At 46.2% G+C, this 16,814-nt stretch overlaps 1 protein-coding gene across 1 annotated transcript in view; it reads left to right on the top strand.

The window, feature by feature from the left end:
- PTDSS2 (phosphatidylserine synthase 2) overlaps positions 1-16,814 on the top strand; it is a 29,584-nt gene that overhangs the window by 1,588 nt on the left and 11,182 nt on the right. The window contains exons 2-4 of the mRNA XM_066551665.1: positions 7,037-7,138; positions 11,768-11,850; positions 16,473-16,540. Coding sequence (XP_066407762.1) covers positions 7,037-7,138; positions 11,768-11,850; positions 16,473-16,540 — 253 coding nt within the window. The remainder of the gene's footprint in view (positions 1-7,036; positions 7,139-11,767; positions 11,851-16,472; positions 16,541-16,814) is intronic.

The raw sequence follows: 16,814 nt of genomic DNA, 5'->3' as shown, positions 1-16,814 counted from the left end.
TCGGGGACAAAAGAGCCTTTCCCGGTGGGCACACCACGTGTAGGCTGAGCAAATCGCGGGATCCCGGTGCCGACCTTTAAATGGAAAATGGGTAAAGCCGTCCTTTCCTTACTCCCTCCTTCAGGTGGCTCCTGCCAGCTGTTTTGTGAAGCCTTAAAATACCTGGTTTTGCTGTAGAATCTCGCCTTGTTGCAGCTTTGAGTGGTGGTGACTGGGCTGTCACCCCAGGATAAACGCTGTAGTGCAGTTAGTGTGGCCGCGTGGATTGTTCCTTTGGAAATCTGCATGTGTGCCTTGTTCTCTCAGGAGCTTCCCTGTGTCAGGTGGTCCCTTCCAGGAGGGCAGCATGGACAAGTGTGTTTCTCAACTTCCCTATTTATCCAATTTTCTTTTCCCTAGTAGCTTGTGCTGGCAACGCGGAGTTTAGCCATCTGGAAAAGTCCCAAGGTTTTTCCTTGTGTTACTTTTGCCCTGTATGTGTTAGAGTATCCTTTGGCAATGACTCAGTTCCTACTGTGTCCAAGAATAAAGATGATCCAGGGGAATGATTTTCTTCCTGTGACCCTTGGGACTCCTGTCATGCTGTGGAGGTGGCCACAGGAAAGGGAGATTTTTAAGAGTGGCTGCCCTCTGACTTTGGGAAAACATGGAATGCACTTTTTCTTTGGGGTTCAGGAATTAGGGATAAGGTTACTCTCGTGGCTCGCTCCTTTTGGGAAAATGAGAGGATTTGGGATCTGTGGACACAGAAATCGTTCCAGGAGTAGTTTAATTTGCAGAGGTGATTTTCCTGCTGTAAATGTGGTCCTTGGGAAAGGTGGAGCTTCGTAGCTGGCTTCCTGCTCTTTAAAATCTGTTTGGAACTTTGGGAAACCACTTGTGTGCTGATATCTCTGGTCTTATTCCGTATAAATGACTTGGAACTGGAAAATACTCCCTTTGGGAACCTGCTCAGTCAGCCTAACCTGGCAGCTCCCTTTGCCATTAGGAAATGCCAAGGGAAGGGAACAGGAGGAAGCTTTCTGAGGCAGATCCCTGGTTTCTGTATCATTTATCCCTGAACTGATTTCCTAGCAGGGAGCTGGGAATGCCAAGCTTTCCTGGCAAGCCATTGGAACATGTTCCCTGTTGTTTCCAGCACCTTGGATTGTTCTTGTTTGTGTGCCTTCAGCAGCTGCTTTCACACAAAGCCCTGCTTGTTCTGGAGTCATTTAGTTGGATATTGTGTGTGGTGTTCTCCTAAAATTTCTGCAGGTATTTCATAGCTTGTCTTTAGCCCAAGAAGGTTTTCCAGGAAAATGTCCATTCAGTCTTGATTTGAGGGTGTTGGGAGGTGCCAGATGCACTTTTGCCACCACATTGTGATTCAGTGGGTTAATTGCTTTTTCAAAGCCTTAACTTTAATTTGGATTTCATTAGCTTTAATGTCACCTTGTGATTATTAACGTGTTTTATCTCTCACACTAATAATCTCACGTTGCCAGCACGTGGATGTGATATTAATTCCTGAGGTCATGGTGTGGCAGCAGAGATCTGTGGAGCTCAGTATGTTAAAATTAATAAGAAAAGAACTAAAAAAATGGGAATGGCAGTGACTCTATAGGTTAATGGCCTAGTGTTTGTAGGAATTATTTCCACCTTCTTGTGCAAAAAGTGTGGAATTTGCAGCTAAGGAAGAGGCAGTCCCTGCTGGCATGTTCCTCTTGGTGTGCTCAGTGTTGTGACTCTTCCCAGATGGCCTGGGAAGTGAGGATATGTGTGGGCAAACCAGCTGGTGATGGAAAGAAGGGATTGCTACTCAACCCAAAACATTCCTTACCCATTCCTTGTGGAGATGGCTCTTACTTCTGAAATACCCGGGATTTGCTAAGGGCGGTCTGCAGGAAAAGGTGGGAATTTATCCAGAAGAGAGATTAGGGAGATGGAATATCAACAGGTTGGCAGGAGCTGCTCTCTGTGCCCTCTCATGAGGGGTGGCTGTGGCACTTCCAAGGCAGCATTCCTGGAGTTTGCTGGGAGCTGAACTTGGGAACTTTTTTCCCTGCTTTGATGATGCCACTCTGAGCCACGCTGCCCGCTCAGGATTCACTGCACTGGAGAAAAGCAGCATTGCTCCAGAGCCCTGGGTCACCCTGCCATGCTCTTCCAGCCTGTGGGAATGCCCTGGGCAGGGAGTGGGGACATCCAGGCTTGTGCAATCCCACTAAGCCACATTTGCCAGCTGGTCATGGATGAGAGGGCCTGTGCCTTGGGAATTGTGCTCTGGGAATGGCATTGCCCTTTCCTCAAAGGAAGGGCTGCATAGTTCTGCCAAGTAAGCTGGAAATGCAGAAGGAATATCTTTGTGGAGAGGGCCTGTCAGAGTTCAGTGTCCCATCTAGATATCAGGTCTCTGTGTTCCTTTATTTTTTTAATAAACACATTCCCAAAGTTTTAAGGATAGCAGGGAAAAATGTGCTCAAAGAATGTTGCCTGTAATTCCCTGTCACTTGTCTCAGTAGAACTGCCCTAAACGATCTTCAAGATGCACATTTCCATAGGTTTAAGTAAAAAAATGTTTAATAATCAAAATAGTGCATCTGTGGAACTTGCAAGCTCTGTAGAACTGATGGAAACTTTGGGAACTCTGGGAACTTGGTCTTCCTTCCTCAGTGGAAGGAAAACCCCAGATTTGCTGAAGCTTTGCTGTTGACCTGTGGTTCTGGGTCTCTGGAGGTCTGTGCTCCTGGGCTTCTTTGTGGAGATGGCAAGGAAAAGGCAGGTTGCTATTTTGGAGTGTCACAAGTATGTTCGGAAATTTAATCGGCCTCGGGTGACTTCAGGGATGTGCCGAAGATCTGCGACTGCTCTAAGAATAGGGACTGTTTTATGGACTCTTGAGGGTTTAAACTGATTTTAAAACATAACACAGAGTGTAAAACCAGCAAGGATATTTGTATGGTTGGGTTTGACTTGAAGTTGTCCAAACCGTCTGTCTATCCCCAACAGTTTGCCTGTTAGTTACAATTTTTGTTTCAAATAAAAATTAAATTAGTTTTAAATTAGTATTAATTTTTGTTGTATTTTCTTGTGTCTTCTTCTTGACACAACCCTCTGCTGCTTTTGGAGGAAAGGGTTTTTTGTACTGTTTGCCATATTTTCTTAGAAATTCCAGGTGAATTGTTGGTTTATGGAGGGTACAGAGCTTTGACATCCATTTAAAAATCTCTTCCAAGAATGGTTTAATGAATTTGCCATTATTTGGAATAAAGAATTAAGTAATGAAAAAGTCACTGACAGATTTTTGGGTCTGCTGACAGATCCTTTCACCAGCAGCTGCAATTAATGCAACTTTTTTAACCCAAGGGGCAAACTGGACTGGCTCTCCTTTGGAATTTTGTTCCACTTAAGAGGACTGACCAAAATATTAATAAATAAATTCTTTGCATTGTGTTCCAGTGATTGTTATTGTGTTTAATGGAGTTGTTGCATCACTGGTGACAAACAAGCCATGGATAACAAGGGTGTGGTCCCTGCTTAAGCTGATTTTAATTTGTGGGAGATTGAATGAGGCCATGGGCCGCCTGCTCCTGGGTGGTACTCTCTCCTTTTCACCCAAGGATCTGCCAGAATCTCCCAAAAATGACATGTTTAAACAATTCCCTTATATCATTTCTGTCATAGACTTCAGCTGGAAAATAAAAGAGCTTGTAGTCATTTTCTTGACAGACCTGCAGCGTCTCAGTGTGACAGGAGAATGACCTAGCATGAAAAAGAGAAGTTGGGATCAAACTTAATCCTATTAACTAGGAAAAAACCCACTTTTTTGTGATCTGCAGTGCGGGAGAGCTTCACTTGCTCTCACTTGGTGTTTGAATTAGCAGGGCAAGGGCTTGTGTGAAAACAAACACGATTTATTTCATCTCAATCTCCCAGGGCTTGAGTGGGGAAAGAGCCAAATGTGTGGTGCAGAAAGGCAGAAAAGTAAGCCACTTAATATTCCACCTTTTTAACAGTTTGGGATTTGTTGTGAGTTCTCTCCCTGGCCTTAGATTTTTGTTCTCAGGTACATCAGGCCCTGCTTTGCAGTTTTTGATGTGAAACCTCCCAGATCTGGCTGCAGCTTGTGCCCCCTTTGCTTCGGGCGTGTTGCCCAAGCTCCTGTGTGTAATTCTAAGGGGAAGATTCCCAGCTTAGCTCTTTTCAGCCTCCCAGGCTCCAGGCCAGGAGAACATAAGCCTTTCCATGTAATTCCTGCCTTGCTTACCTTGCTGGGTTGTTCTTAGCTCGCCTTCCCCTGGTGTGTTATTTTAAAGTGTGTGTGGAGATGAGAAGAATCCCCTTGTGCCGTTAAATTCATCCTGATCTCTCAGACAAGCCCTTCCTTCAGGAGAGCTGCTCCTTTTTCTGGAATTTTATTTTGTTTTTAAACTCCCAAGCTCTGAGAAGACATGGTGTACATCCATATTTCCTGGCTCGTTTTCCTCTCTGAAGTGGGTTTGTGTGATGCTATGCTCCCTCTCATTGCTGTGTCACTGCTCTCAGCTCTCTGCCAGGGCTGACAACTTGTTCTTCCCAGAAGTCGAGCCCATCTCCAGAGTCTTTCATCCCAGCTCCTGGAATTCACGCTGTGCTGGAAGCACCTTTGCCTTGGAAACCTGCTAGGAGGGAATCTGGCAGCATCTGGAGATGAATGCTGAGCTTCAAGGGAAGTGATAAGAGAACAGCCTCTTGTTTCTCCTGAAACAGGGCAGCTGGTTGGGCTTCAGGCTGGTGGCTGTGGCACCAAAAATAAATGGGAAGTAGGATGTATGGGGCTCTCCAGCACCAACCCTTCACTGTCCTACAAGATCCTCCCAGGGAGGAACACAATTGAGTCACCCTTGTGCTGGGAGAGGGGTTCTCAAGGTGTTTGTCCAAGGGAGGAGCTGTAATAACTGATTTTTTGGCAATTTATGGGATCTGAATGCATTGAAAAAGCAGCTGACTTGGTGTGGGTGCTCAGGTGCCGAAACAGCAAGGCAGGATTCCAGATTTGTTTTCATAGCCTCTTCAAAAATAAACCACAATGTAACTATTATATATATAATACATAATATCTATAACTCTGCAACAATAAGTATAACTGTGTAACAATATTACAACACAACGATAAGTTTCAGAACCAGACAGCAAAACAAGGCCCGAGATACCAAAATAGCCCGGAGTTCCTGTAACCTGTGTGGTGTTGGCTGCAGAATCCATTCATTCCATCCACAGGCAATGGGTGTGCAGGAGCAGGGTGTGATTGGAGCGTGGGCTCCGCGCTGCTGTCCTGCCTCCCGGGAGAGGCAGTCCTGGGAGAGGCTGGGTTTAGTGCTCCAGCTCCTGCAGGATCCAGGGCAGGCCCCACGTGAGCTCTGATGGCTGAATCACCTGTCCTGGCACCTGGGACGATGCAGCTGCCGAGCAGGAGCTTGCAGCTCCCAAGCTTTTCCCTGGGTTTTGGCACACTGATTCCTTGCTAATCCTGGAAGTACTCGTGGGTCCTGGTGGTTTTCTGCTGGAGGTGGTGGTCTGTGTCCTCAGGACCACGAGGAAGGAGAGCCTTCAACGCCAAACTCTGTTCTGGGAGGGACACAAGAGGATTGTGTCTGCTTATGAGGTATTGCCTGTGTGGGATTGCAGGGATGCTGTGGAGAAGGTGGGGTTTGCAGTAGGATGGAATTTTGGTTCACTGGCAGCCTTTCTTGGACTTTCAGAGCAGTTTTAGGGGGGTTACTGTGGGATAGTTTCAAGGGAAGTCAGTGGGTGGTTTGGAAATTCCAAGGTTTATTGTACACCATGCAACCTGAATATACAAACCTTGGAATGACTTGGAGATGGGATGTGAGCTGCTGTTACAAAAGAATGTAAAAAGAAAATGGAAATAGAGCCCAATATGTCACATACAGACACTTTCTTTTACAAGTTTTCTCCTCCTTTCAGCTTCCTCTTTATAGGTGGGGTTTTTTATTAGTTTGTGTTAAGGGATGTTATCCTCTAAACCAAAACTCATGGCATGTCCTTTGGCCTTACTTGGACAGAGTTCCCATGCTTCCCAGTTGGGGCCAGAGGAGTTTTCCAATGAAAACAGTAAGTGGCTTCTCATTAGGAAGGGAATTTTCAACTTGAAGTAAGAAAAGATGCAGACATTGTAAGAATATTCCCTGTGTGGTGATCAGGGGGTGCAGGGTGTGGGTGTCACCTGGCTGGGTGTGCTCTGCTTGCTCTCCTTCCATAGAATCACAGAATCCTGGAATGGTTTGGGCTGGAAGGGACCTTAAAGCTCATCCAGTCCCAAGGGCAGGGACACCTTCTGCTATCCCAGGTTGCTCCAAGCCCAGTCCAACCTGGCCTTGGGCACTTCCAGGGATAGGACAGCCACAGCTTCTCTGGGAAACCTGTGCCAGAAGAATTTCTCCCTGAGTGCTTCACCAAAATCCACATAAACCTCTGGGCTCCCATGGATGAGGGTGTTTTACTGCTGTGGAACAGCCACCCAGCTTTGCTGTCATGGCTGTTCCCACAGAAACCTCTTGTGCTAAGTGCACTGAAACTGTAGCAATATCCCTGGAAATCTGACATCTTGAGGTGGCATCAACAGCAACTGTTCTCCTTTAGAGTTTTTTGTGTTTTTTTTTTTTTTTTTTAATTTTTAATGACTAGTTTTTCTTGAGTAATTCCCATGTCTGGAGTGAATTCCCTTTGGTTGCTCTCACGGGCCTGTTCCCTCAGCTGTAATTTTGATTAGTAGGCTGTGAAATAGAGCAGCACTGTCAGGTGTGGACCTGCCAAACCTGGGGAGACACCTGGAGCTGTTTAAATTTGGGTGTTTGCAGTGGGTGCTGGTTTTTTCCAAGCTGCTGCTGATCACATGCAGTGCTGCTGTAAGTTCTGCTCTCTGTGCTCTGCAATACAAAAAACCTCAATATTCCTGACTGCTGGCTGTGGTTTTGACCTCCTGATGCTGCACTGGCAGGGTGAGACGTGAGTTTTCCTGCTGTTTAATGTCATTTTTCTCTGTTCTCAATTTCAGGAGAGCTCATACCCTGACAGTCCTGTTCATCCTCACGTGTGCACTGGGCTACGTTACCCTGCTGGAAGAGACTCCCCAGGACACAGCCTACAACACAAAGAGGTGAATATCTCAGGAATATCTGAGTATTCCCAGGTGTGTTCTGGAAAAGGGACCTCCAGTGACCCCTGTGCTCCCCTGTGGAAATGCCTGTTCCCTCAGGAAGTTACAAAACCAGTCATAAGTCTGTAAGCTTCTCTGATGCTGATCATTGAATTCAATTTCTAATCAGTTTAGTGTCACTGTCAGGCCTGTGGCTGCTCTGTGATGTGATTTAAAGCAAAATACAAAAAGCTTGCTAAAGCCTCCTGGCTGGGTTTCTTTGGCAAGGGTTGTGTTGCTGTTTCTTAAAATAGCCTTTTCTTAAAAATAACCTTTCCTTAAAATAACCATCATTTCAAAATGCTGGGAGCTGTGACTAAATTTTTCTGGCTCAAATGCTTTTTGTAAAATTCTGTTCAAGATTTCAATACAGATCTTTGTTTGTTGTTGAAAATTGCTGTGAGAATGTGCAGCCCAGAGGGAAGCTCTGGGGAAATAAGAATGAATCTTACATGTGTGGTCAATTCCTACTGTAATTTAAACTGATCCAATGTGGTTGAATTTCTCCCCTTTTAAAATACAACAGGGAAGAAACAGGAGGTAAGAAAGTGGTGCTTTAAAAAGCTAAATATGTTTTAAAGATATGCTGCAAAGCATCATTGCTAGAAGCAAGAAAATAATTGTTTTCTACCAGTCTGGTTTCTTAAATATAATGAAATTTTTCCCCTTGCTGTTGAAGGGTTTTTTTCCCTCTTTTTGTACATTTCTGAAGTGACTCAGGATACAGCATCCATTGTCCTGGAGATGCAGGAATTGTGGTATTTCCTGAGATAATCTTGGCTGTTGTTCTGGCATTGTTACACAATGCCTGGGGGTAATGGAACTCCCACTGTGCCCCACTGAGAGCTGGGATTTCACACGTGGGGGTGACATGGGACAAGCTGGAAGGTGTCTGGAGCTGGGAAAGGTTCTGGAACGTTGGTGTGTGAACAAATGCCATTTTGTTCCCAGGCATAATGAGGGAGGCCAGGCTGGAGGGGTGGTGTGGCCTGGAATGGCCACTCAGAATTGGGAAGGGGAAGAGCTGAAAGAGAAGTGATGATGCATCCTTAGGGAGTAAGACAGAGCTAAGGTGACTCAGTGGAATATCTTATTATTGAGCTTAGAGCCTCGGCTGCCTTAATCAAAACCAACCCAGGGAAGATTAGTCAGCAGGTGGATCTTTCTCTCAGGAAACACGAGTTGTTGTGTGCTCATCCAGTGCCCAGTTGTTAAAATCAATTTACAGCATCGTGCCAAGAAAGGGGCAGCGAGTGGGCTTTGCTCACTGCTGCAGCTCTACAAGGTCTTAGCACAAAAATCCCTGACAAGGAGCATCCTGAGGCTTGGACATGAACTTCCAAATATTCCATGTTTCATATCTCTCTGGACAAAAGTGGGTATTTCAGAGCAGGGTGAGATGGGCACAGTGTGCATCAGTGTATCCATAGCCCAAATCATCACAGATTTTTTATATTTGCATCCATAATTAAAAATCCCTCAGCCTGCCCTGAGACCTTTGTCAGTCCTGGTGTGGAGCCGTGTTGTGCTGCAGTTCCAAGCCCCACCCAGCACGAGGCTGTCCCTGTGTGCCGGTGTTCCTTGGGAACACTTGGTGCCTAATGACCAGGGGGGGTTTGTCACCGGGGAGCAGAGTCTGGAGCTGTCACGGGCTTTTATTTCCACCTCCTGCACACTGACAGTGCAGCAGTGTCTGAAATACACACTTCCAAAGGCTCCAGCCTCCTTTGTTTCCATGCCCTGCCTGAGGTGTCCTTGTGAGCTGCTGTGAGATGCTCAGAGCAGTAAACTGGGATGAACTTGCCAAATTTGCTGGCTCTGTGTTTCCCAGACTGGAGTCGTGGGATGGTCCCACCTTCTCCCCTATAAAATCAGGATTTTGTCACCCTATAAAATGCTCCATGCAGTCACTGGCAGGAGCAGGGTGAGAGGTGGATTTGTGGAATCACTCACAGGAGAAGTGATGGACAAGACCCGAGTGAGAGCAGGAACCTCTGAGCTCACGGGGTGTGGTGTTTGTGGCTGATATTGGTGTTTGCATCTGTCACAGGACTTCTTCTGTCCTGAAACAATTAAAGGAGGATTGTTTGGGTTGGCTTTTTTTTTTTTGGTTTTTTGGTTTTTTTTTTTTAAACATAAGGTTGCAGGAGCTTTTTATATGTAAATGTAGTAAGAGTTCATTGGGATCACACAGGTGGTCAGACTGCCCCCGGTGTAAGAACTGTGGAACATTTCCTTTGTTAGGCAAGGAGAGGTTGTGCTGTGAACCTGTCTGGTCCTTGAGAGCTTTATTCCCACTGTTCTTCCAGCCATGGGATAGCTCATCCTGACTGACAGCTGTGACATTCTCCTCTGTTCAGCCTGGACTCAGCTCCAGCTCTGAGTGTAGCCAGATAAACCCTGAGCACCTCCTCTGCATACCATGGCAGAAATCCACAGCTCCCAAATATTTGAAATGCTGAGCAGGGTGTCTTGGGGGAAAAAAAAAAAATCTTTTTTTTTTTCCATAAAAACACATTCAGGTTTAAAACCACCAGTGTGCTTCAGGGCTGTACATTGAATTTCCAGCTGGGAAATGTCTCTCCTGAGATGATTTTTTACACAGCTCTTGGCAATCCCTGCTTTCCATGGGGACAGATCCAGGGATGTGTGGGTTTGCATGCTGATCTCCTGCTGCTGTGGCTGAGCACCCACAGGGAAATGGAGGCCACAGGAGGCCAGAGCTCTGTTCCAGGGCTTGTGGTGCCCCGAGGGGTTGTACCAGCTGTGCCAGCATGGATCCAGCCCGGGATGGGACAGGGAGTGGGAGCTGCCTCCTTGAATCCCAGGACAAAGGGCCATACACAGCTCCTCATTGTCCTGTGTGTCTGAATTGACTCTCAGCACAAACAAGAATTTGTTTGTGCTGATGGAGCTGCTGCCAGCCTCTCCTTTTTTTTTTAAATTTTATTTTTTTGATTTGGCTCAGTGCTAAAATGATTTTTGTGGGCACACTTTGCTATTTTGTGCCTTCCTGATTTGCTGCTCAGGAGAATCCATTGGCTGTGTCCAGCCAGGTGAGGAGAGGAGGAGAGGAGAGCCCCTCTCAGGTGCTGGAGCATTCCTGCCTCAGGCCAGGCTGCTGCTGAGGCATTGGAAGGTAAATTAATGAGGATAAGAGGGAAAGTTTTGTTACCACTGAGAAAAAAAAAAAAAATTGAGCTGGTGTGGTTATTTATGCAAATTTGTGATTTGCTTCCAAACTTCCTGTGGTGAACTTGAAGTGAATGTATCTGGATCCCCAGCCTATTTCAGCACAGCAGCTCTTGGGCCAAGAGTGGGGTTTAGAGGAAGGAGCACAGCTGAGCTCCTGTGGTGATTTGGATCCAGGATTTGAATTCCAGCTTTGGAATTGAAAATTGGAATTCCAGCTTTGGAATTGGAACCCTCCCAAGGCCAGAGCAGTGGTCTGGACCCCTCAGTTCATGGCTGAGCTTGTCACACCACACAGAACTGGAGCTTGCAGATGCAGCCAGGGCCTCAAAATGCAGAATATTCTCATTATTGGAGGTCAGCTGAAAGGGTTTTTGCCCTCCAGATCTTTGGAAATCCCCATGGAACTGTCTATTCACAGATTCATTCATTCACCTAATTCTGGTGTGCTTCCCAGTGTTTAAAGCAAGCAAAATTACTGAGTTACATCTGTTAACTAAACCCCATTTTTATTTTTAGGAAGCACAAACATTTATACTCAGAGGTGAATGTTACAAAATAGTTTCTGTAAATCCTTTAGTCTTCTATTTTGAAAGGTTTTTTGACGTGTTTAAAGCACAAACAGTCTCCTGTTGCTTCTGGTTTGTAACAAATTCTCTCTGGCAGCAAAATTACTGGGTATTTTGTGTGATTCCTGCAGACTGAGCCATTTTATTTGCAGTCAGGGGTTGCATCATTTTCTGCAAGCATGGAATGAGCTCTTTCCCAGTTGTCCATCCTTTCAGCCAGCTCTTAAGCAGGTGAAATGAGACAGCAAGCAGGATCCAGTGGGAGTTGAAGTGCAGCAAAAAGAGCACTTTTGGATTGCTTTCTGACATTTAATCCATTAAAACTAAAGGAACATGCCCAGGGTTGTGGGTCTTTGGGCTTCTGGTCTGATAATTTATTTTTATTTAAAATCTCTGTTATGTTCCTTAGGCTCTGTGTTATGGTTCCAGCTCTTGAAATAGCAGCAGTGCTGGTGTGGTCTGGAAAGCCCCTGCTTGTCTTTAATTGGTTAAGAAGCTGTTTTGGAGTGGTGACAAGTCTGACAGCTCCTTTTTAAATTCCATGGAAATGTGGTGGAGCAGTGAGAGCTGTCTCACTGCTAAATCCTGTGTGTCTTTGTGAGCCAGTGGGAATAAAAGCTGCTCCCAGACACAGGGAATTGTTTGACTTGCTGTGATCCTCAGCCTTTTTTTGGCTGTTTTTTTCTGGATGGTGCCTGGATCCATTTAAGAGGGACACATTCAGCAGTTAAAGAACAAGGGCCAGACATTTCTTTCATCAGAGAACATAATTTGCAGTCTCAGGAGGAGGATGAGGCAATAACCCAGAGTGTTCTGCTTTTCCTTGCAGAGGAATTGTCGCCAGTATTTTGGTTTTCTTGTGCTTTGGGGTGACACAAGCTAAAGATGGACCATTCTCAAGACCTCACCCAGGTAATTCACCTTGCTGGGTTCACTCAAACCCTCCTGAGCAGCTGCCTGCTCTGGGAGGGAGAGGTAAATGTTTGTGTTGCCTGGAGAGCAGGTAAGTTGTAATTTCAGTAATCACAGGTTCCTCAGCACTGCACACTGATCATGGAGGCTCCTCCATAACCACCCTGCTGGCCTTCCATGGAGCCTGCAGATCTGTGTGGATCTCCCTGCTTTGGCTTCCTGTTGTAGCTAAAAAGCTCTGTGAGAACTGCCAGGTTCTTAAGCCTGAACTTCCCCTGTTTATCCTCATTTTTTTTTTCTCCTCTCTGTGCTGGGACTGCACTTGTGACCTTTTATCTGGTGCAGGAGCACTTCCTGAGCTCCATGTCCATTTTCCATGGGAGATTAGAGGCCCTTGATTATGATTTTAAAGGTTTCTTGTAAGACTGGAAGTCTTGAAAGCACAACACAAACCTCTTCCAGGTAATGGAATAGCTGGTGAAACATGAAAATATTTCAATGGCTTTGATCTCTTGCCTGTTTTTAGGTGTGAATCATTGAAAGAGGAAGAATTAAGGGAATTCATATAGGCTTAAATTAGATTCCTGAAAGCACTGGGCTCTCCTACAGCCAAACAAAGCTGGGGTTTATGCCAGAAATTTAACCCAGCAGCCACCCCACAGCCCTCAGCCAAAGCAGGTGTGGTTCCAGAGCAGTGCCCTCTGCACACCTCTGCAGACCTGGGGCTTTATGTAATTTGCCTTTCTTATTAAATAGCAGGTTTTAGTCTTTCCTTCTGTTCCAGTTAATTGTGATTCCTTCTGTAAAATCAGTGCTCCTTTTGAGGACGCCAGTGACACTTGGGTGCACCCAGGTTTTGAGGGTTTGTCTGGGCTGGTTTTATTCCCTAGAACAAAGCAGGGAAGTTTGGCTTTTAGTTTTGCCCCCAGTGTAACATTTCCCCATAACATTCTGGCTTTGTTTTGAGCTTTCTGCTTTCAAATGTCCTCTCCAGAGCTGCAGGGTTATTTTGGGGATTTTTGTGATAATGTGATGCTTCCAAATTCCTGATTCCAGAGCGTGGAGCTGTGTTAGGAGCTCTTCTGTCACTCCAGTCCCTTGGGATCATCTTCTCTGCTGTCCCTGCCTTCCCTGCTGCTCCTGCTGAGTGTCATTAACCTACTTTTCATTAAGGCCATTAAGGAAACTGATGCCAGCCACTACCTTAGTGGCACCTGTCCAGACTGGTGGCTTTATTTCTTTTTTTGGTTGCCTTCTCAGCATTCCCAGCTTTAGCCAGGGGCTCATCCAGCTTTGCCATTTCCCTACTGATTCCACACAGGCCCCTGTTTTCTGCAGTTCAATAATTTGCTGCATGGTCAGACACCAGTTGCCTCCCTGTAATTCAGAAATGTAGGATTGTCATGGAAATAAGTAGAAATGATTGTTCAGACAAGATTTTACCAACTTGCCCTGCTTTTATCCCATTTTCCACTGGCTGTGGTTCTATCCAAACCTTCACTGCTTTAGCCCTAGGGAACAGCACAGTGCAAGGGACAGATCTTAAACTCTGCTTGAGGATCCATTTATTCATTGGTGGGTGAACAGCCAAATTTGGGGAGCATTTCCTGGTAGAACCAATCCTGGATAGAGCCAGCATCAGTAGCTTGTCTCCTTAGGATTTGCAGATAAGAGATATTCTTCCTTCTCCCTGCCAGCTCCTCTTCTGGAGCTGCTGCTGTAGGAGCCCAGGGATGCTTTATTGCCTGTCAAGATAACACATCCATGCTGTCATTCCAAAGAAATTTTCCATGACAGTTATTAATGCCCTGAGAAGCAGCTTTTAATATTCCCAGCCTCTTCCAGGAGTTATTTTGACTTAATAGAGGCTGTGTGACAGGATGAGCTGGTCAGGGAGTAAATAGTGAGGGTCTGGAGTAACCTGTGGGACTGAGGACTGGGACAGTGGGAATGTGGAGGCCGGGGCCAGGCAAGGGCAGCACTGGTGACACTGGAAGGAGCAGCTCCAGGGCAAGTGTTTTCCTTGGGCAAACAACCCAGATTTTTGTGTTTTTTACTCATTTAGCCCCTCAGGCAGAGTGGGCCAGGCTCTGAGCAGAAGCAGGGAAAGGCTGGTTGGACTCAGCTTGCTGGGATCCCTGCAAGGCAGCAGTTTAATGTTTGATCCCAGAAATCACTGGGTTATCAGGTGTGTCAATGATTAGTGGGGACCTCCTCACTCAGGAGGAAAGCCTTGGTTGGAGGGAGGCAAAATGGGAAGTGAATTAAAGGAAAGCAAGCATTCGAGACATGCCAAAAGTAACCTTACAGCTAAAGCTGAGCCTGACCCAGCAGGAGAGAGAACAGTGTTTGTACAGCCTTGAAAACATTTGGGGTGCAGGTACTGGGTGTGTTCAGAACCTCTGGGGGAACCTCTGTGAGCTGGGGAGAAACCACAGCCCTAAATCAGAGCCAGATCTCCATTTTTAATTTTCTTTTTTTGCTGAGCCTGCTCAGCAGCTGCCACAGCTCTGTGTACAGAGGGGAATGAAAGCTCAGACAAGGATTTAGATTTCTCTGCTTTCTGTGTCTACATCACTTGCAGGACCAATCTGTCACTTTGCTGACTGTGAGCAGTGTAAAATCTCTGGTGCAAGGTTTATGGGTTAGAAAAAAAGGCATTTTTTTCGTATCTGGCAGTGACATTTAAAGGTGGGAGAAGTGTGGTGGTGAAAAGTTAATTTTCCCTGCTGGCTTGAATGTTGTGACAGTTTGGGAAAAGGCTCCTCTCTTCCAAATAATCCTGTGACAATGGAGGATATTTTTTTGTTTTGCTGTTGGGTTTTTCCTAAGATGCATTTTGGAAAGACAAGTGTGTGAAAGCTGTCACAGAGCTCTGAACTGCTGTTCTGCAAGGCCACACCTGCCTTTTTTATTTTCATTTTTTCCTTTTTTTTTTCCCAGTAGTGTAAAATAGGTGATTCTGATGAAATTAATTTAGCAGGAATGGTGCAAAAAGGTTTTACATTGTGATCTCTTTTAATGATGGTGTCAGAGGCTGCTTTTAAAAATGTGTGGAGTTTGTTGGTATTTTTTATTTTGGTTTTTTTTTTTTTTTTTTGTTTCTTTGTTGTTTTGGGGTTTTAGGTTGTTTTTTTTTTTTTAATAATTTATTTCCTACTTGAGACTGAGCTGGATAAAGACATGTTTTGGGAGAAAACATCTCCTGAGGAGCTCCGTGGGGAGTTGATTTGGGGTTCTGAGCTGATAACTCTGTAAGCCTCTGTTTGTTTCATTCTTGTGTAATTTATGCCTGGCCCTGCTTTGAACATCAAAGTGCCTACATTGCCTTGGAATTAACAGAGAGAAATTCCCAAGGCAGGCCTGAGGGTCTTGGTTTCCTGGCAAACCCTGTTGGGATTCCTATGCATCTCCCCCATGGACCTGAGGAAGGAGAACTCCATTCCAGGAAACACATGAAGGCAGGTCTTCTCATCCTGAGAGTGCTGTGTGATGTTTCTGGAATTTCAGTGTCCACCTAGAATGCTGTGAGTTTTCCTGAATTCCCTTGTGTGGAATTTTTGGATCTGGGTAGGGAGAGCTGCTGGAGCTGTGTGTGCACCCACCCTGGCTCTGCATCAGCCTCTCAGGGCAGGAGTCAGAAATATTGAGGGAGTTCAGAGCCCAGAGGTGTCTGGATGGATCAGGAGCATGGATGAGCCTGTGGGGCACAAGCCCCCATCCAGGATGGGCTGTGACCCCAGGGCTGAGCCTGGCAGGGGAGCTGGGAGTGTGCAGACACTGGAATTTGGGCACCCTTTGGCTCCAGGTGTCGCTGGGTGTGTGCACATCTGTAATCACACATCTGAGGAGGGCTCCCAGCAGCAGATGAGCTTTGCATGGCATTTCTTATGGACAGGCCTTGCTGAACCTTTGGTCTGCTTGTTTTTAATGTCATTGCAAGTAAAAGTGGAGTTATCTTTGGGGTTTTGAAATGCTTCCTGCCCCTGGCGACACGACCTTGTCCCCAGGCCAAAGCTGGGCTGCTGAACACGACTCCAGCCTGCCCTGGGTGTGTCTGGTGCAGCCCAGGTCACCTGAGACCAGGGGGAAAGCTCAGGAAGGATCAGGTTCTCCTCTAGGGACTGCTGGAAAGCACTGCAGGTGGCACATTCCTTTCCTTCCCCTTCCTAACTGCTGAGCTTGTTGGGTTGGAGTGTTCTGGACCTGGATCCCTTCTCCCACATCCAGGTCAGTGCCTGAGCAGTTCCAGCAAACTTTCACAGCAGCCTGTGTGGGAGCTGGAGATCCTTTCTGGTTGTATCCCTGAGGGAGGGTGGGGAGCACTGTGCTTGGCAGCTGGGAATTGCAATTCCATGGCGGGAGCCTCTCTTGAAATGGAATTGGTTTCCTGAGAAGCTGTGGCTGCCCCATCCCTGGATGTGTTCCAGGCCAGGTTGGGTGTGGAGCAGCCTGGGCCAGTGGAAGGTGTCCCTGCCCATGGCAGGGGTGGAATGAGATGGGCTTTCAGTCCCTCCCAACACAAAGCACTCCAGGATTCTGTGATATTGAAATAAATGAATAATAATTACCTTATGGCTTGCTCCAGAGCTGCTGCTGACATCCCCTGTGTCTCTCTGCAGCTTACTGGAGGTTTTGGCTGTGTGTCAGCGTGGTCTATGAGCTCTTCCTCATCTTCATCCTCTTCCAGGTAAGTGGCTGACACCTCCAGCTCCTAAATGCCACTTCCATGTGGGGATCAACTCCTTTGTAGTGTTTTTTTTTCCTGCTGACTACAGGAGATGCTTGGTTTTGTGAGATGGAATCTTTAGGCTGTTTAATGAGACTGTGAGGCTGAGAGAAATGATAATATAAAAATATTTCACCTGCTCTGACCTCCAGTCACCCTCAGCCTGGGGTAGACACCGTGTTGAAGTGGTTTTGGATGAGCTGGTGAGGGAGTTCATGTTCAGCAGCTGGTGTTT

This window comes from Molothrus aeneus, chromosome 6 (genome assembly GCF_037042795.1).
Source record: "Molothrus aeneus isolate 106 chromosome 6, BPBGC_Maene_1.0, whole genome shotgun sequence".
Taxonomy (NCBI): Eukaryota; Metazoa; Chordata; class Aves; order Passeriformes; family Icteridae; genus Molothrus; species Molothrus aeneus.
Note: the sequence above shows the minus strand (reverse complement) of the source record. Positions and strands in the feature narration are given on the sequence as shown.